A 20,609-nucleotide genomic window follows, 5' to 3' on the forward strand; every position below is an offset into this window, starting at 1 on the left:
TAGGACCAATAGCTGGAATTTTTGTATGGTTAGATAGACTGGATATGTATTTTTTGTGGATGGCTGTTAAAAACTATCGGTGGACACCCGGTTTCCCTTAAGGGCGGGTTGTGACCTGCCTCTGGTTGTATATTCCTCTTATTTGAAGTAATAGAATCTTGCCTTAGTTTACAAAAAAAAATAAAATAATGGTATACTTAAAAAAAATATATCCATTTAATTTATATAAAAATAATGGTATACTTAAAAATATATATCCATTTAATCTATATAATAATAATCATATGCTTATAAAAAATATATCCATTTAATTTATATAATTCTCATTAAACTTATTGAATAATCATATACTTAAAAAATATATCCATTTAATTTATATAAATTATATAAAATTTATATAATTGTGCTATATTTATGTGAAAAATACAGTAAACCATTGTGAAAACTACAATAAAACAAACATTAAATTAACCCTGTTGAATAATGAAATACATAAAAATATATTAATGAAATACTTAAAAAAAATATATCATTAATAAATGATATGGAAATTTGAAATTTACAATCTATCGAGGAGGATGCAAAAATATCATCGACTAATAACAAAGCTAAATTCAATGTTTTAGATAAGATGAGAATACCATAATAGAATGTGGACTTTGGGAGACCAAGAGTGTCAAGTTTACACACCCATAAATTCATCCATGAATCATAAACAACATCAATACGCAATTAACTAAATCGCATACTATCCAATTAAACTTTCACGCATCACATGTTGGACTATTCTTGTCCCATTCAATTATTTGTCCTGCACCCTTCACATATTGGAATATTCTTCTCCTCATTCAATTAATTTCCACCGCTGTGGCAAAGACATGATTTCGGAGACAAAGACATCGAAATTGTTGTAAGAAGACCCTCCCACCGCCACAGCTGATCTGGCGGCCACTTTCAATTCCCTTACTCTCCTTCTCAATTCCCTGCCATCTTCTTCCACCATTAACATTTTCACGATTCTTTCCACGTCCTCTCTGCTGACCACCCAATTCTCTTCGACTCTCTGCGGTGCTTCCAGCGCAATCTGGATCTCCTCCACCACAAATTTAGAGTTGAAGTGCTGCTCTGCGAAGAGCGGCCACGCGATCACGGGAACACCCGTCGCGATGGTCTCCAGCACGGCGTTCCATCCGCAGTGGGAGACAAAGCCAGCAGTAGCGGGATGTGCCAGAATGCTCAATTGCGGCGCCCACCCAACAACAATAAACCCCTGCTTCTTCTCCGCCATACGACCGTGGAAGCCGTCGGGCAGGAAATCCAGGGCGGACGAGAACGCCTTCGATCCGGAGTCAGACGGTGTTCGCAGAACCCAAATGAACTTCACACCGCTCGCTTCTAAACCCATTGCCAGTTCCTCAGTCTGAGCGCTCGAAATAGAATTCTCGCTGCCAAAAGAAATGTAAAGCACAGACTGGTCCGCCTGTGTGTCGAGCCAGTCCAAGCAATCGTCAGATTTCGTGTTTCCCGTTTCGAGCGCGGAGGCGATTCTACGGGGTTGGTTTTGGAAAGCCTCGGGTGGAAGCAGAGGGCCTATTGTTCGCAGAGTGCCGTTAGCTCTCTGAAAATGCTCCGCGGACTCTGCCTCCACCTCGTAGAAGGTGTTGGCGATGATCCTCCAGCTTTGCAGGTTGCCGTGTCTCTGCCGGATCCAAAATGAACGACTCGCGCTCTCGGTCGTTGCCTCGCTCAGCTCTGGAAGAATCTGGAGGCGGCTCAGCCGCACTTCCTTGGGAAGCCCTCTAACAATGTATCGACCCGAAAGGGTACGTGGGAGATTACGTGGCAATACGTCCCACAAAATGTGCCACATGGACTGTGCGAACATGCCTGACGTGTCGAAGCAGACTCGAGGGATCTCGAATTTTTTTGCCACGGCAGATGCCCAGCCGAGGAGGAAATCTGCAATGAGGCACCGGGGCGGAGCAGCGACGGATCCGTTTGTTTCTCCGCTCAGAAATCGTTCCAAGAAGCGTTCGAAGGGGCCCTGCAGGCGCTCGTTGGCGGCGATTAAAGGGGGCAGCTCATCCAATCGCGTGCTGTTGCTATTGACTTTCCCAAGCGCCAGGTCGTCTCCGGGGACCTCCATTTCTACCAAGTGGATGTCCAGCCCTGTCTCCCGCGCGGCCTCCACCTTCTTTAGCAGTGAAGCCTTGTGATGAAATGTGACAACGAAGGTGACCGTGAAGCCCCGGGTGGCTAGTTTCCTGGCGAGGTGCATGAAGGGAATTAGGTGGCCGTGACCCAGAGACGGCAGCATCATCACATGTTTATTAGAGACGTCCCTCATTCCAGTCTCCTTCTCCATGCTCGGCGCCATTTTTATCAACTCGAAAAACTGGAATCACAAGACTGATAAATTCCACCGAAATGGAATGAGAAGCACAGAGGATTTAGAGGAGAGAGGTGGTTGTTTAAGGGTAAGAGTGGGCTATTGAGAAAAAAAGAGAATAAGAGGTTTCACCCGCGGAATAAAATCTGTGTGGAGTGACTGGTTGACCGAGTTGTATATATATATATATTGAATGTAGGTACAGAGAATCTCACAGCTGGATGTAGAGCCAAGCCATGATAATGATACGTGTCATCATGATGCTTATGAAGACGACACGAGTTGTAACGATGCTTCTGGAGATAAAATGGATAACTTTTGTAAGCTGCGTTTCTTCTTATTTAAATACAGGAACCCACTTTCGTAAGCTGCGTTTCATCTTATTTAAATTACCGAATGAGGAGGCAGCACATCCTCAATACAAAGACTTTTCGTCCAATAAAATATTAAGACAAAATCAAATATCGTGATCTTTACCTGCCAGCATCTTTCAAAAAAATTGATTTGTTATAAGGAGTTGTCTATAATGCTATTTTTTGGAGATTCCGGTGACGGAATCTAGCGGAAGAAATTGAGGTTAAATCTTGATTTGTTGCTCTAATATCATGTCCTTTTTTTTTTAATGTTTTTCTTCAGTGTCGTGGTTTTACGGTTCAAAGTTTAAACAGTCGTCAAATAAGGAGTGTCTCACAATATCAAAAATGTCAAAAATATGGATCCGGATGGTTATTTCCAGTGAAGATTGGAAATGATAATGATCTGGGTATTTATATTTTCTTAAAATTAAAATAAAAAATTATAATTAGCATTTGTATTTGATGGTGTAAAGGAAACGCTTTAAGGCATAGAGTGTGGAAGAATAGGGACATGTGAATGGGCATTGTTGAATGCAAGGGTGGATGATAATGAGTTGCAATTGAAATTGTTAGTTATGTGTATGTTGAATATAGATATTTTGTAAATAATAGTGTGTAGAAGAATAGTGACATGTGAATGGACATTGTTGAAAGCAAGGGTGGATGATATTGAGTTACACTTGAAACTATTAGTTATGTGTGTTTTGAATATGGATAAGTAATAGTAGTGTGTAGAGAAATAGCAACATGTGAATGGACATTCTTGAAAGCAAGGGTGGATGATAATGAGTTATAGTTAATGTCATATAGAGGTTATTCATTATTCATGTAGTAGTTGTTGTTTATGTGAACATGTTTTTGTACATTATTTTAAGTTTTTGTTTTTTGTTTTTTTGTTTTTTTTTTTTTTTTTTTTGGAGATTTTGTTTTTCCATATGTTACATATTTAGGAATGAATTGTCACTTTTAAAGAGGGCACAGAAGGTTGCTAGCTATCACAAAATATTCCACTGACTATAAATATGATTTTATTTGTTGTATAATTTGATTTACCATCATGAGAGCAAAAATTAAATGTCCTTTTCATCTACAAAGTAGTTACTTTCTGCCACTATATTTTTGCTTGCATAACTTCTGTCATGTGAGGAGGAATGAGTTCCTCTAAGCTTGAGATAATCTTTTATGCTTTCAACAACTTGGTTGATAAATTCAAATCCTTCCATGTTTGGGGCATCTTTGTAACCATATTGGGCTATGCATTTATATACACCCTTTGGCTCTAGTTTTCCAACCATAAATATCTCTGACAAAAGCACTATCTTGACTGGAACCCTTCTTATGGTGACAATGACAAGAACTTCAAGCAGAGACCCCACATTCTTTACATAATGCTCAATAATCGGTGGTAAGTCAGAAATAAGGTCACTGCAGAAGAAACAAATTCCTGGTGCACGTGAATTCACCCTGGCAAGCAATCCATTCAAACCTTCTATGCTGAGTTTTCTCCATGCTAAATATTTATACTTTCATGAAATAGTTGTTATGAAATATCTATCTAGAAAAATTGGGCATGTCTAAAGATTGTAGAAGGTTCTGAAGTGTAATGGTTCAGATCTAAGCATAGGGTTAGGGTCTAGCAGCCAGATAACCAAACGTCAGACTTCAGAGGAAAACCAGGTCAGGCATTTGAAATCCCCCTTCAGATCTTCTTATACATCACTATCAGATTTGCATCTGGAAAGGCAGGTAGCCCGCCAGGAGCACGAACTCTACAGGACCAGATGTTGGCCTTGGTTGCGTCGTATCCCTTCTTGGTAATCACCTGCGGTGAAACGTATGACAACACACCATACGCTGTGTGGAGAAGGTCATCCTGTATGAACTGCTCCCACAACGCACTGAGGCTAAAGTCAGTGACCTTCATATCGCCATTTTCATCTAAAAACTGGTTCTCCGACTTCCGGTGATATGAACCCCAGCTGTGGCAGAAATTGACCGCGCTAATCAACTGCTGAAAATAGTTTTTGCTTCCTCTTCCTTCAGTTTTCCCTTCTCGACAACCAGATTGAAGAGTTGGTTGCCTGAGTTCGCAGACAGGTCTTTACCTATGCGAATCGAATACCTACCTACCTGCAACAATTCGTAACTACTTTTTTGTGATCGAACGGTTCAACCTTTCTCAATCGTCTAACATATAATCTAACGGTATCTAAGGGTGACAGGTAGACAATAAGGGGAGTTGATTTCAGAGGGAAACGCCTTACGGAGTAAAAATTAATATGTCTCATTTGAAAATATGAATAAATTTAATAATAAAAAAATTCAATATAAGTTATAAATATTTTTTTTTTAATATGTAACATTAAGTAAAATTAGGATTTATTTAGAATATGTTAATAACAAAAAAAACCATAAAGTAGACAACATCCATAACTAAAATATTTTAATTGTTATTTTAAGTAAAATATTTTAATTTCATATATGTATATTTATATGGTTTCAAAAAATGTTGTGGTTGGAAAGTTTAAAGCAATTTTACTATTTTTCATTTTCATCCTTTTGCATAGATAGTTTTGATTAATTTTATCTAAAATACAACAAATAATTATTAAAATGTATTCTCTACAATCTAAATGTTCAAATGAAGTTTTCAAGTTGTTGAATCTATTTATGCATTCAAATATATATATATATATACTTACGCTCTTAAACCACATTTATTATTAAGATCAATTTTATAAAATTACCTAATTCAATTTCAAATTCTAACTTAATTAAGTAAACTAGTATAAAAAAAATTATCATATGAAATGAAATACATCCACTACATAATACAATTAAAATATATTTCAACAAATATTTTTATTTTTTTAATTAAATTTTAAAATATTCTTGCAACTTAATTTCTATTACATTTAACAATACTTAAATCTAAAATGCAAGAAAATTGAAAATAGATTTTATATTTAATTTTTTAATTAAATTTTAAAATATTCTTGCAATTTAGTCTCTATTACATTTAAAGATAAATCTAAAATTGAAAATAGATTTTATAAAATTACCTATTTCAATTTAAATTCTAACTTAATTAAGTAAAAATACTATAAAAAAAATTGTGATATAAAATAAAATACATCAACTTCATAATACAATTGAAATATATTTGAACCATTATTTTTAATTTTTTAATTAAATTTTAAAATATTCTTGCAATTTAATTTCTATTACATTTAAAAATATTTAAATCCAAAATCCAAGAGAGTTGAATATTTGTTTGTTTATGTTACTGACAAAACCACTATAATTTTTACGTAACGGCTACCCCTAACTAGCCATACATAGGGTATTTAATGCCCGGGGATATGCACGCAGGTTAACGCGATAACACGGGAGCGGGGAGTTTCGGCATTAAATAATTTTTGGGCTTTCGCGTGTTATCGGGCTAAGCTGCGTGCATATCCCCGGACATTAAATACTCTATGTATGGCTGGTTAGACGTTGCCGTTACATAACGGAGATTATCCTACTGACACAACCATGTGCCCTGACGTTTGGCATTTGAAGGGATTATTAAGGATCGCAATAAGCACATCTGACATCGAAGGGATTATTTGAAGAACAAGTAACCGTTACTCTAATATTTTAAATAAAATTCGAGAATATCTTAAAAATTCAAGATGTTATTATTTTTAAATAAAATATTTAAATATTTTTAAAATTTAATATTCTATTACATTTAAAGATTTTAAAATATTAAAATCCTCTACATTTCAAGATAAATGATATTAAAGAAACTGGTTGCCTATACAACACGAAAATCTTAGTGATACTAAAATCCGTTGGGTAAAGATGAGATTAAGGACTTAACTAGATTTTAAAATATTAAAATCCTCTACATTTAAGGACAAATGATATTAAAGAAACTAGTTGCAACACGAAAATCTTAGTGATACTAAAATCCGTTGGGTAAAGATGAGATTAAGGACTTAACAGCGTTTGAAGGAATGAATGTCTATGTAAAGAATTAGCATGAAGACACAAGATCGTTGAATGCATTTCTCATTTTCCTAGTATTTCTCATGTTGATTGAGGATGAACAACATCAGCTGATCGAGTGTTGAGTATGGATTTAGTTGTTTGACAGTGTTATGGGACATTTTTGTGGGAATCTATGTAGATAGTTGATATCACATAGTTTTGTAATCTTAATTAAAAATTCTATCAATTTTATTAAAATATCTCAAACATGTTTTATAATTTTAATTAAAAATTCTATTAATTTTATTAAAATACCTCAATTCTGTTTGTGATTCATTATCAGTAAAATTACTGTGAAGGTTTGAGAGTTTTTGAACGCCAAAAATAGGCACCATTGAATTTTATTTGAATCACGATTAGTTACCATGAAAAATTATTTGTGCAATAATTTGTATGTTAAGGTTTTCCAGTATGTTGACAACAAGAATATATTTAATTTAATTTGTATGTTAGGGTTTTCCAGTATGTTGAAAACAAGAATATATTTAATACCACTATTCATGTAACAATTCTTATGTTATGAGCTCTGAAATCATTAAATGTTTGATACTATTAGCTGTCATCTTTGCAACAATTGGGAAATGGGCGTCTTGATGATAGGTACTTTTTTAATAAGTATTTGTGTTCAATATAATTTATTTATTTATTTTAAACCAAAAGTATTTCTGATAAATATATTCCTAAAACCATGTACCAGTCATCTAGAAATTTAAATTTAGAGAATTTGATATACAACCAATGTATAATATTATTTTTTTCCAACTTATTAATATTTCTCTACTATCATCTCTGGCAACTTTGGCAAAGACACCATTTTCAACTTTGACAAAGACACCATGGCCAGGTAAATCCATTTTCTGCAAACAGCCCTGCACCATGTTTTTCGCCTTTATTACTCTACGAGACCGACACTCTGATTCAATGGGAGGACTAGATGAGTATTGGAATACTGAACTGGCGCTACCAGATGCCGAGCAGTCCAGTAGTGGAAGGTTGATGCATGATGGTGATCTCATAGCTTTAATTGAGAAGATAAAAAATATGCATGATAATAACCTCAATTCAGAAGAAACTAACACTGTAATTCAGCTCGAGGGAAAGATAAGGATCAATTATGTCATAAAGTTTCTAGAAGAAGAAATCCAATTAAAAGAACAACTAGAAAATACAATTGGGTCTACGGGATGAAATCAGACGGGTTCAGATAAGCGAGGAAAATTAACTTCATAACTGCATTCAGATAAGAAAGGAAAATTAACTGCATAAGTGCATTTTGAAGCACAACATGATGGCATATTTAAATATAGTGAGTAAAAAAAATTTAATTGAGCTAAAAAGCTCATTCTAGAACATAGTTTGAAAGCTATATATAGGCATGTCTATGCTCGGAATTGAGATGTATTTTTCTTAAAAAAGTAAAATAAAATATTAATCAAGTAAAACAACAAGGTTAATTATAAGAAAAAGGATTTTTTTTTGATCTATTATAATTTCAAGTAAAATAATTAGTTAGTAAAAGAAATATATATGACTTTAAAACTTATGCTTTTTAAAAATATTTTAACAAAAATCAAAAGAAAATATTGTAATATTGTATATAATAAAATATCTCAATTTTAATATGAATTAATGTTACTTAAAAATTTATTAATAATAGAAAGAACATTTTAATGTGAGTTGATAAAATGCCAAATGCTAGTCTTATGTAATTTGTATAGCATTCAAAAATATTTTAAAATAAGTTTACAGCTAAAGCAATTTGGTCCCTCTTTGTTGATGTTAGATTAGTGCCTAAGATGGATGGATTCTAGTAATATTTACATTAATTTCAAGCATATACCTAGATCCACCTAACTCCAGATTTAAGAATCAAATTCCAAGAGCTGCAAACATTCTCTCTAATTCCACACTCCAAATAGAAGGTTTACACCTAGCATAGCAGATCTAAAATAATATTTTCACTTTTTAATACTGGGAGGATGTCTATTTCTCATACTTTTCAAAATTATTTCAAGGTGAATCTCTATAAAGTATTGGAATATTTGTGGAGTAATTTATTTCAATATCAACTAGATATGAATACTTAGAAACAAAAATTTAATTGAAAATAAAAGAAAATCAATTATTTGTAATAAGAGGGAATGTGGATTTCATTGGGCTATTAAGTCAAAATTTTATGCGATTTTGTTTCTTCACTGGTGTTTCCTTTTTATCATATGTTATGTTTCCCTGAGATTCCAACATCCTCTTCAACACCAAGACATCCTCTTCAGCTCCCATGCTCATATGGATCACATTGTAAGTGTTTTCATTGTTAATTGGTGTTTTTTAAGGGGTTGTTAACTTTTTGATGGCCCATATTAAAAAAAAACTATAGCTCAATCTTTTCAAATGTGTAGAAAGCTCCATGGTAATTAAAACTACAGTTTGAATGTTATTCACTTGAAATATGCAACTATATCTCAATCTTTTCGAATGTGTAGAAAGCTCCATGGAAATTAAAATTAAAATTTGAATGCTATGATACTGACATGTTTATGTGTAGAACTTGACATATTTTAATTGTGTGTGCTTTCTTTTAAACAATTTGGCAATTTGTCATAGTGCATATTTCTCTTTGGCCTCAATGTTACTACGAGAATTTTTTGATGGATAATCAGTCAAATATCATAATTTGAATAATGGATCAATTGGTTTTAACGTCCAAAAATCAAGCATATAAAAAATAAATAATGATGTGGGTTCCTTTCACAAGTCAATCGAGCATATGAAAAGAAATAATGATGTGGGATGATGGGAGTTCCTTTCACAACTCAAGACCATCACTAAACTATGCTCTAATATGGGGAATTGAGGTGCAAATTAGATGGGTAGTTGGTAAAAATTGATATTTTTATGCAAAGTAATATTTAAAAATTTCTAATTTATATTTTAACTTCAAGTAATAATTCATTTTTTCCCACTATGCTCTAATATGGGGAATTGAAGGGCAAATTAGATGGGTAGTCAACCATATATAGAATTTCTTTGTAATGCACATAGAAATTAAATGCCATTATTTAATAAACTAAAATAATGAACATTTCACAAGTGAAGACATCGCTAAACTATGCTCTAATATGAGGAATTGAAGTGCAAATTAGATGGGTAGTCAACCATATATAAAATTTCATACAAATATTAACCCTTAAAATTTCCATACTTATAAAATTTGAGAATTATCACATTTTAGAATATTTTTATATTTCTGTATTTAAAAAAAAAATTAACTCAAATTATTTTCTAGTGATATTAATGTCATATTTGATTTAATTTAATATTTTTTAAATATTATTTTGAATATTTTTGAAACGTTTGAACGAGGAAGTAAAAACCCTACTTTAAAAAATTTAAATACAATACTTTTACCTTGTTTTACCATAGTCCCATTTGTGTACATACAAATAGAATATTAGAATCCTAAGACATTATTATTACCATAGTCCCTAACCGATTTATTCATATCAAAATCAATTGTCATAAACATACAATGTGACCTTAGCATATATTAAACATTAATGCGTTGTTCTTGTTTTCGTTGGGAAACACACAACTTTTATTCTCCTTATACGGTGTATCCTTGGTATTCAATTCGCCCGGTCATGATCAAAGGCCGCACATTCAGTATTCTCCGGCTTTCATTGTTAATCGGCCTTGTGTTAGATTTTGGAGTTTTGCGTGGGATTGTGGGAAGGGAGAGAGGATCAGTGGCCTTTCTGGTACAGGCTAAGAAAGGTGAAATGAGAGACATTCCATCCCATAAAGAATGATGTATTCTAAAGACGACGCTAGACTCTGCATCCTCTGATCTAACGCGCAGAAAATGAATCTGCTAGAGCGGCCTGGAGGGATCCAGGGGAGGGGCTGTCGCCAAATTAGCTACATATTTCTTCACAAAATCCAGACTGCAATTGTCGGCTGGCTCGATAAACGAGACTATAACATGATCAACATTATTGACATGGACAGGCAACCATTTCAAAACCCCGCTTTTGTCTTCCTTCTGCAATCATATAAATAATCAGTTACATGTTAGCCTAAAGAAAATACTAGACACAGCGCGCATGTAAGCCATATATAACAAGTAAAAGAATTGAATGAATTCATATTGAAGATGAGAGGACCAACCACAATGCTGAATGGAAGGCGCAAAGCATTTAGTTTAAAAAGGAATTTCGCTAATCGTTAGAAGTAACCAATGCATACCACTCCGTAACCAATTTGTAACTATTTCCAACAAATTTGTAACTGTTTTGATCAACGGTTGAAGTTTTTGTAATCGTCTAACATCTAATCGTATGGCGTCCAAGGATGACAAGTAGGCAAAAAGGGGAATGGATTTCAGAGGGGAACGCCTTACGACGTAATTATATTATTAAATGTGGGTAATATATACATTATTGAATATAGATTTAATATCAATATCTATATTAACAAATATATTAATAATACAATAATAATAAGTTTATAGTAAGTAATATTATTATTGTAAACCAAGGTAATATTATTGAATCTTACAAAGATAAATTTTACACTTAATAAATATAAGAGATTGATATTATAAATCCAAGAGAATAATATTAAACTATCTAATACAAATAATAAGATTAATAAACTCAATAAAGGAATGATAAATCTAAGCTATTTATATATCTTGAGTCGGCTTGATGGTTAAGAGCACGTGTTTCCTCCTAAGAGGCCATAAGTTCAAAACCAGAGGGAAGTAGAGTATATATGCCTTCGCAGATTTAGCAATCAAATCGTTGGACAGAAATGAGTACCTTGTCCCACAAACAATTTGGTGTCTAGTTTAGCTCTGAATACTAACAATAATAAAACCTCAAGAGACTATGAACTAAAAATAATAATATTAAACCCTATATTTTTCAAAACTAGATGATAATTGTGCTTAATCACATGATTAGTTTTCTTCCATTTACGATTTCTCTTTAGATTCTTCAAGTTGTATATGAGTAGTTTATTTAATTCCGTTAAAAAAAACTATTAATTTTTTTTATGAAATTTTACTTAATTTTTTTTTTAAATATATAAGAGACATTTAAAGTTAATGTTTTTTTCATATAATTTTTTTAATACTTTTAAATAATTTAATAATTTACGTATAATTTAAATTTATAATTGTAATAAATTTTTGCTATATTTAAAAAAAATTGAAAATATAATAAAAATGGAAACATAAAATATTCATATTAAATTAAAATTAATACATTAATTAAATGTTGAAAATATTAGTGTTATTGACGTCAAAGATAAGTGAGATTACTAATATGCAAGATAAGTGAGATTACTAATATGCAAGATAAAGATTATTGGACATATTGTTTCAATGCCTATTTTTGTTTTTGTTTTTTTAACTTAGATACAGTATGTTTGAATGCCTTATGTACTCTTATGACCTAGCTCAATTGGGAGGATAGGATATATGGTTGAAAATCTTATTCTAAGGCCTTTCAAACAATATATGAGAGTTTCTCTAACTCCATAGGAATGAAGATATATGAAAATTATGTCAAGTTGGTCTAGCTAGAAAGTAAAAGTCAATCCAGCGAGTTCTACAAGTTGTTCCTATAAGTAATGAAGAAACAATATGAATAAATGATAAATGAGTGGATTTGAATATAGCTCAAGCAAGTTGTTCCTATAAGTAAATGAAGAAACAATATGAATAAATGATAGATGAGTGCATTTGAATATAGCTCAAGCAATAATAGATCTGAGGTGTGCAAAAAAAATGGTGAATACTAATGCGGCTTTAAAGGTGGAACAAAAATGTGATTTGAGGATTGAACAAGTCATCATGGAATTTTCACTATAGTTTTCTTATGAGATGTTTTAGACCATGAAATTTTGTGTAGATAGAGGTGAGATAATCATGTATATGTGGTAAAAAGTTTAGGCATTGGTTCACTATAATCTTGGAGATATGCTTTGAAGAAGTTAGGGTTCCTAAATTTTCTTGAAATCTACTTCAAACAGGGTAGTTTGGAATTTTCACTAACTTATTTTTTAAGATGTTTTAGATTATGAATCCTTAAGTACACAAAGAAAATATTCTTAAATATCTATAGTAAAAGTTTCAGACTTTGGCTCAATATAATTTTGAAGATATGCCCAATGGAATTTAGGGTTTTTGAAAGCTTTTAAATCTGCTTCAAACAAGCTAGTTTTGCATTTTTGCTATAGCTTATTTTCTGAGATGTTTCATACTATGAAATCTTGAGGAGACAAAGACAAGATCTATATTTATTTATGGTAAACATTTCATACTTTCGAGTTTGCTATAGTTTTGAAGATATGCCTTGTGGAAGTTAGGGTTTCTTAATAGTTCTGAAATCAACTTCAAATAGTCCAACTTGGTATTTTTGCTATAAATTATTTTTTTAGATGTTTAAAACTAGGAAATATTAAAGAGACAAAGGTGAGATCTCTAAGAGACATTGATTCACTATTCCTTTGGAGATATTCATTGTGGAAGTTGCAGTTTTTGAATGATCCTAAAATCAATTTCATATAGGTTAGTTTGGAATTGGTTTTGTAACTTATTTCTAGGAATTATTAGCCTATGAAATATTTAGAGATCTAAGGAGACATGCAGAAGTACTTTAGGTAAGAAACTCATAATAAAATTTGTGAAATTGGATATATGGCATGATATACATGTTTATTCTTGAGAAGAGGCCAAAAACAAGAAGTTACGGGAGAAGAAAACTTGGTGAAGGAAGAAGCAATGAGTAGACCTAGTGAAGGTAGAATTAGCATGCAGACTTAATGCATTAGGTTTGTGTCTATGAATATTTGTATTAGTGGGGATTGGTGTCTCTAGTTAGTTGGTTCCTATTAATATTTTCATCCATGGCGATTGGTGTCTCCAATAGGCTATTGTCTATGAATATTTCTAGAAGTTGGGATTGGTGTCTCCAGTAGGTTTGTGACTACAAAAAATCCTAGAAAGACATTTTGTGGTTTTCTTCCAAAATAGTTTCCACGTAAATCTTATGTTTCATATTCTATAACTAATAGATCTCATATGTGATTGTTTTCGTGAATGTTTGAATAAGTAAAAATTCACACCCCCTTTTAATATGAGTCTGTGCTAAAAAATTAGTATCAAACATTGTTTCTTCAAAAATAATCTAACTGTTGGTAGGTAGATTTTAGGAGCACACATGGCTAATGAAGAATTTTTTTCCACAAAAATAACCCCATTTTTTATGGAAACAAACTATGCATTATGGAGTATAAGGATGTAGAATTATCCAATGGATCTTGGGTTTGATATTTAGCAATTAATTGTGACTAGTTATACAACCCTGTAAACTCCTCCAATAGATACAACTAGGAAGAAGGTTAGTGAACATAATGCAAAAGCCATGAATGTTAAATTTTGTGTGGTTTATCAAAATAAGAATTTGTTGGGGTAATGCATTTTAAATCGAAAAAAGAAATTTGGGACAAACTTCAAAACATCCATGAAGGTAATGACAAGGTGAATAAGGGAAAGCTCCAAACTCATAGAAGAATGTTTAATAATTTTAAAATGAAATTTAAAGAAAATGTTGCATCATATTTCCTCTATGTGGATGAAATTGTCAACATCATCATAGGAATTGGTGAGAAGGTTAAATAATCAATGATTGTACAAAAGTTTTCAAGGTCACTTTCCTTAAGATTTGATGTCATGGTCTCTGTTGTTGAAGGAATAAAGCATTTGGAGAAACTAATAATGGATGAATTGCATGGGATTCTCATTGCATATGAAATGAGGACATGAAAATAAAAGTCAGTATAGATGGAAGCATATTTCAAAGCATCAAAGAAGGCAAAAGGACACAAATCCTACGATTTTTTCAGTAATGAATTAAATACAAAAGAAGAAAAGTTTGTGAGAAAGCTAGAAAGAGGATCCAACAAATACAAAGGTAAGATACCCTTCAAATGTTTTAATCATGGTAGAGTAGGATATTTTTCTCCTAAATGTCCATATGAAAAAATGGAATATTGTGATGATAAATAAGAACATAACAATAAAATAAAACTTTAAAGACACAAAATAAGAAAATAATCTAACAAGAATTTTTTTTACTATAGATATGATTGTAGCTTGTCTGAAGAAAGTGATTGATATGTTTTTGATATTGAAAAAGAATAATTCCTCTTTATAACCATGGATACAAAGTCCACTGATAAAGAAATTCAAGACAATAAAAAAGACCATATTAAGAAGAAGAATACATTGATGGAGAAATGAATCTTGAAGCAAAAATTGTTAGTGCCTTAGAAGAAATAGATAGGCTCAGTGAAAAGAATAAAAAGTAGAACCAAAAATTACATAAATATGAAAAGAAGGATCATGATGTTGATGTAATAGTAAAAATAATTATCATCTTGAAGACTCCACTAGAAGAGGTAAAAATATATATCAAAAGTTGTGAAACACTAACTGAAAGAGAAGGAAGAAATTTGCTAGAAGTTAGAAGTTGAAATCATTTCCTTAAGAAAAATACTATATAAAACAACTCATCAATTGAATAGAAGTTTGGATTTAGGAAATAAATTGAAATCTTAGATAATTTTCTTAGTTACCTAAGGTCACCATTCATCAAGACAAGTATTATCCACAATGAAAAACAAACATCCCTAGAGGGACAAGCAGGCATTGAGGTCACCAAACCATCATAAAAGGAGAATGAAGAAAAAACTAAAAGCTATGCTAATATTTTCAAATAATCTATCAACAATGAAATAAACGTCGAGAAAAGAAATAAGGACCAATAGAAACATGGTTCTTATCAAAATAAAAATAATGATGATTTCAGATGAGTTATTCCAACAAGAAGGCATTTCACAACCTAGTACCAAAATATCTTCATTGGCTATTATTTTTCTTGCAATAATTTTGGTCATAAAGCAATAGATTTTTTAGCATATGTAAGAAGTGATTATGTGAGAGATAGAAATACATGATCATATAAGACCTCAACGGATGATTATTTGAGCAACAAAAATAGAAATTCTCATGGCTTTGTTGATTAAAAAATACAAGTTATTTTCTCCCCTACTTAATTACAATATTGAACATTATAAGTGCAAAAAATATGAGCACATAGTACTTTACTATAGAAGGAATATAATAAAGTATCCTAAACAAAATAAGGAAGACTATGTTCTTACCAGGCATAGAGAAGACTACAGAAAGGTGTGAAAAAAGAAGCATGAAGAACAAAAGAAGGAAGAATTTGGACTTGCACTGTATGCTTAAAAAAAAGGAAGCCAATGATGCATTGATAGTGGATGTTCAAAACACATGATAGGGGATCAAAACAAATTTCTCACCCTAAAGGAAGAAAAATTAGGTAGCATTACCTTTGGGGATAATTCCTTTGCAAGGATAGTTGGAAAATGTATGGTTAGTCTGATCAAAAGACAAAAGCATGAAATGTATTATATGTTGAAAGGTTAAAAGAAAATATTCTAATTGTTAGTCAAATGTGTGATCAACGTTAGAACCTCAATTTAATTCGATTGGATGTGAGACAAGGAAAGTAGGTTTAGGAAAATTAATTGAAAATGAAAACGTAACCTTGAGCAATGATACATCCTTGATGAAGTCAAAGGAGAAAAAATATGTATTGGACAAGTAGATGAAAGTTGGTTATGCCATAAAAGGATGGGTTGTATAAACTTTGAAAATCTAGTAAGACTTAGCAAGACATAAGTAGTAAGAGATATTCAAAGGATCTTAAAACCTAAGGCCACTCTTTGTAAGCCATGTCAGTGTAGGAAGAATATGAGAATTAGTTTACAAACAAAGGAGTACTCAACATCAAAGCCATTGGAACTTGTACACACATATATTCGCACACGAGCAAGCAAACAAACTTTAATATTTGATGGTTATTTTATGTTGTTTATTGCTAATTACATAAAAATGACATGGGTTACATTTCATAAAGAAAACATTGAAGCATTTGAGAGATTTAAAGCTTTTAAAGTTCTAGTTGAAGATGAGACTAATTTGAAATTAAAGTTATTAAATATCAAACAAAGGAGGTGAGTTTACCTCTAATGAATTTAATGAATTCTGTGAGAATCATGGAATCAAGAGACATTTTTTGACAACAAGGACTCCATAGAAAAATGGAGTTGTAGAAAGGAAGAACATACTTGTATGAGAAATGGCTAGAAAGATATTGAATGAAGCCAAACTACTAGACACCTTATAGGATAAGAGGCCAACACAACAATTTACATATAGAATAGAACACAAATTAGAGTGAAAAAAAATTAAGACACCTTATGAACCATGGAAATGTAAACAAGCTAGATTCAAATACTTCAGATTATTTAGGAGAAATTTATATATAAATATTAATGAAGATAGTTTAGCAAAGTTTGAATTTAGAACATGTGAAGGTATCTTTCTTGGCTATGCATCTAGAAGCAATGTCTACAAATGTCACAACAAAAGATTTCACAAGGTGGTAAAAAGTATTGATGTAAGAGTGGATGAAGCAATACCTCATAAAGAAAGTCACAAACAAATGGAAATCTAGAAGATAAAATTTATAGAGAATGAGAAAATGAAAAAGAAGAGGAAGAAGAAAAGAACGAAAAAAATAATAAATTTAATACCAATATCTAAAAACACCATCTAGCCTTGTCCAAAATTGTTATCCAAAAGATCAGATTCATGGTGATATAGATATAGGAATCCATACTAGAAGAGGATTAATAAGATCACCAAAACCAATAGGATTTTGTTTGCTATCCAAAATAGAGTTGAAGAATTTTACACAAGCTAGTGAAGATAATCACTGAGTGAATGATATGGAAGAAAAATTGAATCAGATTCAAAAGAATGAGACATGGAAAGAATGTGTTTGACACAAAATTAGTCTTCAGAAACAAGTTGAATGAAGATGGACAAGTAGTAAGAAATAAGGTAAGATTGGTCTGTAAAGGGTATGCTCAAGTTGAGGATATGATGTTTGAAGAAACATTTTCTCCAGTTGCAAGATTGAAAGCAATCAAAATGTTTTTGGCATTTTCATGTTTAAAGAACTTAAAAGTCCATCAAAAGGATGTGAAATCAACTTTTCTAGATGGAAATCTAGAAGAAGAAGTATATATTGAATAGATAGAAGGATTTTAATTGTCAACAAATGAAGATCATGTATGCAAACCAAATAAAGAACTCTATGGACTAAGTCAAGCTCCTAGAGTTTGGGATTCAAGACTTGAAAAATACTTACAAAAATAAGGTTTCAAAAGAGGAGATGTAGACAACAATCTTTAAATCAAAACAAGGAATGAAAATCTATTAACAGTTGTTGCTTGTTTTGATGTTATCATTTTTGGAAATAATTCTAAAAGAATAATCCAAAATTTTGTAAAAGAAATGCATAAATAGTTTGACCTCTCCATGCCTATAGAATTGTCATTATTTCTAGGTTTGCATATTTCTCAATATAGAAAAGGAAAATTCATTTCTCAAATCAAATACATCAATGAGATGTTGAAGAAATTTGGAATGGAATACCATGAACCTATAAGTACACCCATAGTAAGAGGTTGTAAATTTAGCAAAGATGATGAATTACCATTAGCAAATCAAACACTATATAGGTCAATGATTGAAAACATACTTTATGTGACAACATCAAGATTAGACATCAAGAAAAAAATAGCATTAGTTGCAATATGTCAATTTGCACCAAAGGAGACACATGTACAAGAAATAAAACAAATATTCAAATATATGAACGAAACATTGGAATTTTGCTTGTGGTATTCAAAAAGTAAAGATGTCACACTAATAACATATACATATGCATATTGGGCATGAAATATTGATGACAAGAAAAGTACAAGGATCAATATTTCTAGGCAACTATCTAGTATTATGGTTGAGAAAGAAGCAAAATTCAATCTCTCTATCCACAATAAAAGTTGAATATATTGTAGGAAAAACATGTTTCACACAAGTTATTTCGATAAACTAGACACTAAGGGATATCAAGGTAGAACATGATAATCCAATATCAATTAGTTGTGGAAACACAAGTGCGATTAACATTTCAAACTATCATGTTATACATTAAGGGATGAAGCATATTCCCATCAATTACAACTTCCTAAAAGAACATGTAGCCAATAAAATTTTCAATTTGGTATACATTTCCATTAAGGAATATGTTGCAAATATTTTTACCAGAACCCTTCCCATATAAAGATTTAAATATCTTAGAGAAAAGTGGGAGTGATATCATTCTCATCTCATCAATAAATAGAAGCACAAACTTAATGGAAGCATCCGTTTTCAATTAATGTCAAAGGGGCCAAATTTGTAGATAGAGGAAGAATTGCAGATTCAAGGAGACTTACAGCCAGGGGGGGTACTATTGTATTGTCACATAATTGTCTAAGGGGAAAATGTGGATATTTGTGGAAATATTGTTTTTTTTTATGTCAAAGACAAGGGGAGACTACAAATGACCCATATAAATATTTGAAGGTGAATATTGTTGAAAATATTGTTCAAATATTGATTTTTTTGATGCCCAATTTCTATATCTTATCGTTGAAGGCATTTTTACTCTAAATACCAAGTTCAAATGAAAACATAAGATATATAGTTGAAAATTTTAATTTTATACCTTTCAAATGGTATATGGAATTCCCTCTAAATCCATTGGAATGACAAGATATGAAATATTCTATTAGGTTAGCCTAGCTAGAAAGTATAGGCCAATCCAACCATTCTTTCAAGTCAACCCCATAAGTGAACATAAAAATATTAGAAATAAAGCATAGATGAGTGAATTTGAGGATAAATTAAGAAATAATATATCTGAGGTGCATAAGATAAATCAAGGAATATTGTTGGGATTTTAAAGGTGGAGCCAAATTGTGATTGGTTAAGTGAATCAATCATCTTGGAATTTTCACTACAACCTTTTTTTTTATATGTTTCTCACCAAGAAATTTTGAGGACATAAAGGTAAGATATTAGCTTACATGTAGTAAACAATTTAGGCATTGGTTTTCTATAATTTCAGAGATATGTTATGAGGAATTTAAGGTTCCTGAATGCTCCTAAAATATTCATCAAATAGGTTAGTTCGGATTTTTTTCTTTAAATTTTTTTCTAAGATTTTTCATAATATAAAATATTAAAGAGACAAATGAAAGATCTCTAGGTACATGTGGTAAAAATTTCAAACTTTGGTTCACTATAATTTAGTAGATATTCCCTATGGAAGTTAGGGTTTTTAAATTCTCCTAAAATCTGCTTCAAACATTTTAGTTTATAATTTTTTCTATAACCTATTTTCTAAGATGCTTAAGACTACGTAATATTGAGAATGTAGAGGAGAGATATATTTTCTATAACCTAATTTCTAAGATGCTTAAGACTACGTAATCTTGAGAATGTAGAGGAGAGATATATAGGTACTTATGATAACAAATTTAGACTTTGTTTCTCTATACTTTTGGAGATATTCCCCATGGAAGTCAAGGTTTCTGAATAGTCTTGAAATCAACTTAAAAAATGTTAGTTTCACATTTTCTCTATAACTTATTTTTTGAAATGTTTTAGACTATGAAAAATTGAGGAGATAAAAGCTAGATCACTAAATATTTGTGGTAAAAATTTCAGACTTTTGTTTGCTATACATTCAGAGATATGCTCTTTGGAGGTTGGGTTTTCGGATGATCCTAAAATTAGTTTGCAATAGTTCAGATTGGAATTTTTGTTGTAACTT

The 20,609-nt window shown here is 31.6% G+C and overlaps 1 protein-coding gene across 1 annotated transcript; it reads right to left on the reverse strand.

Annotated features, from left to right (window-relative positions):
* Positions 1 to 833: 833 nt before the first annotated feature.
* Positions 834 to 2,466, reverse strand: LOC149156140 (scopoletin glucosyltransferase-like). The gene has a single exon (XM_089437927.1). It carries the CDS (start codon positions 2,375 to 2,377, stop codon positions 845 to 847), a length of 1,533 nt encoding a protein of 510 aa, XP_089294053.1. The 5' UTR covers positions 2,378 to 2,466; the 3' UTR covers positions 834 to 844.
* Positions 2,467 to 20,609: the final 18,143 nt, after the last annotated feature.

The sequence above is a fragment of the Pinus tabuliformis genome, chromosome 9 (genome assembly GCF_031772625.1).
Source record: "Pinus tabuliformis cultivar Carrire ecotype Pingquan chromosome 9, CPIR1, whole genome shotgun sequence".
In the NCBI taxonomy this organism is placed as follows: domain Eukaryota; kingdom Viridiplantae; phylum Streptophyta; class Pinopsida; order Pinales; family Pinaceae; genus Pinus; species Pinus tabuliformis.

Bases quoted from the DNA above. Each gene is read 5' to 3' on its own strand.
- LOC149156140 (XM_089437927.1), bottom strand. From the start codon at position 2,377: ATGGCGCCGAGCATGGAGAAGGAGACTGGAATGAGGGACGTCTCTAAT.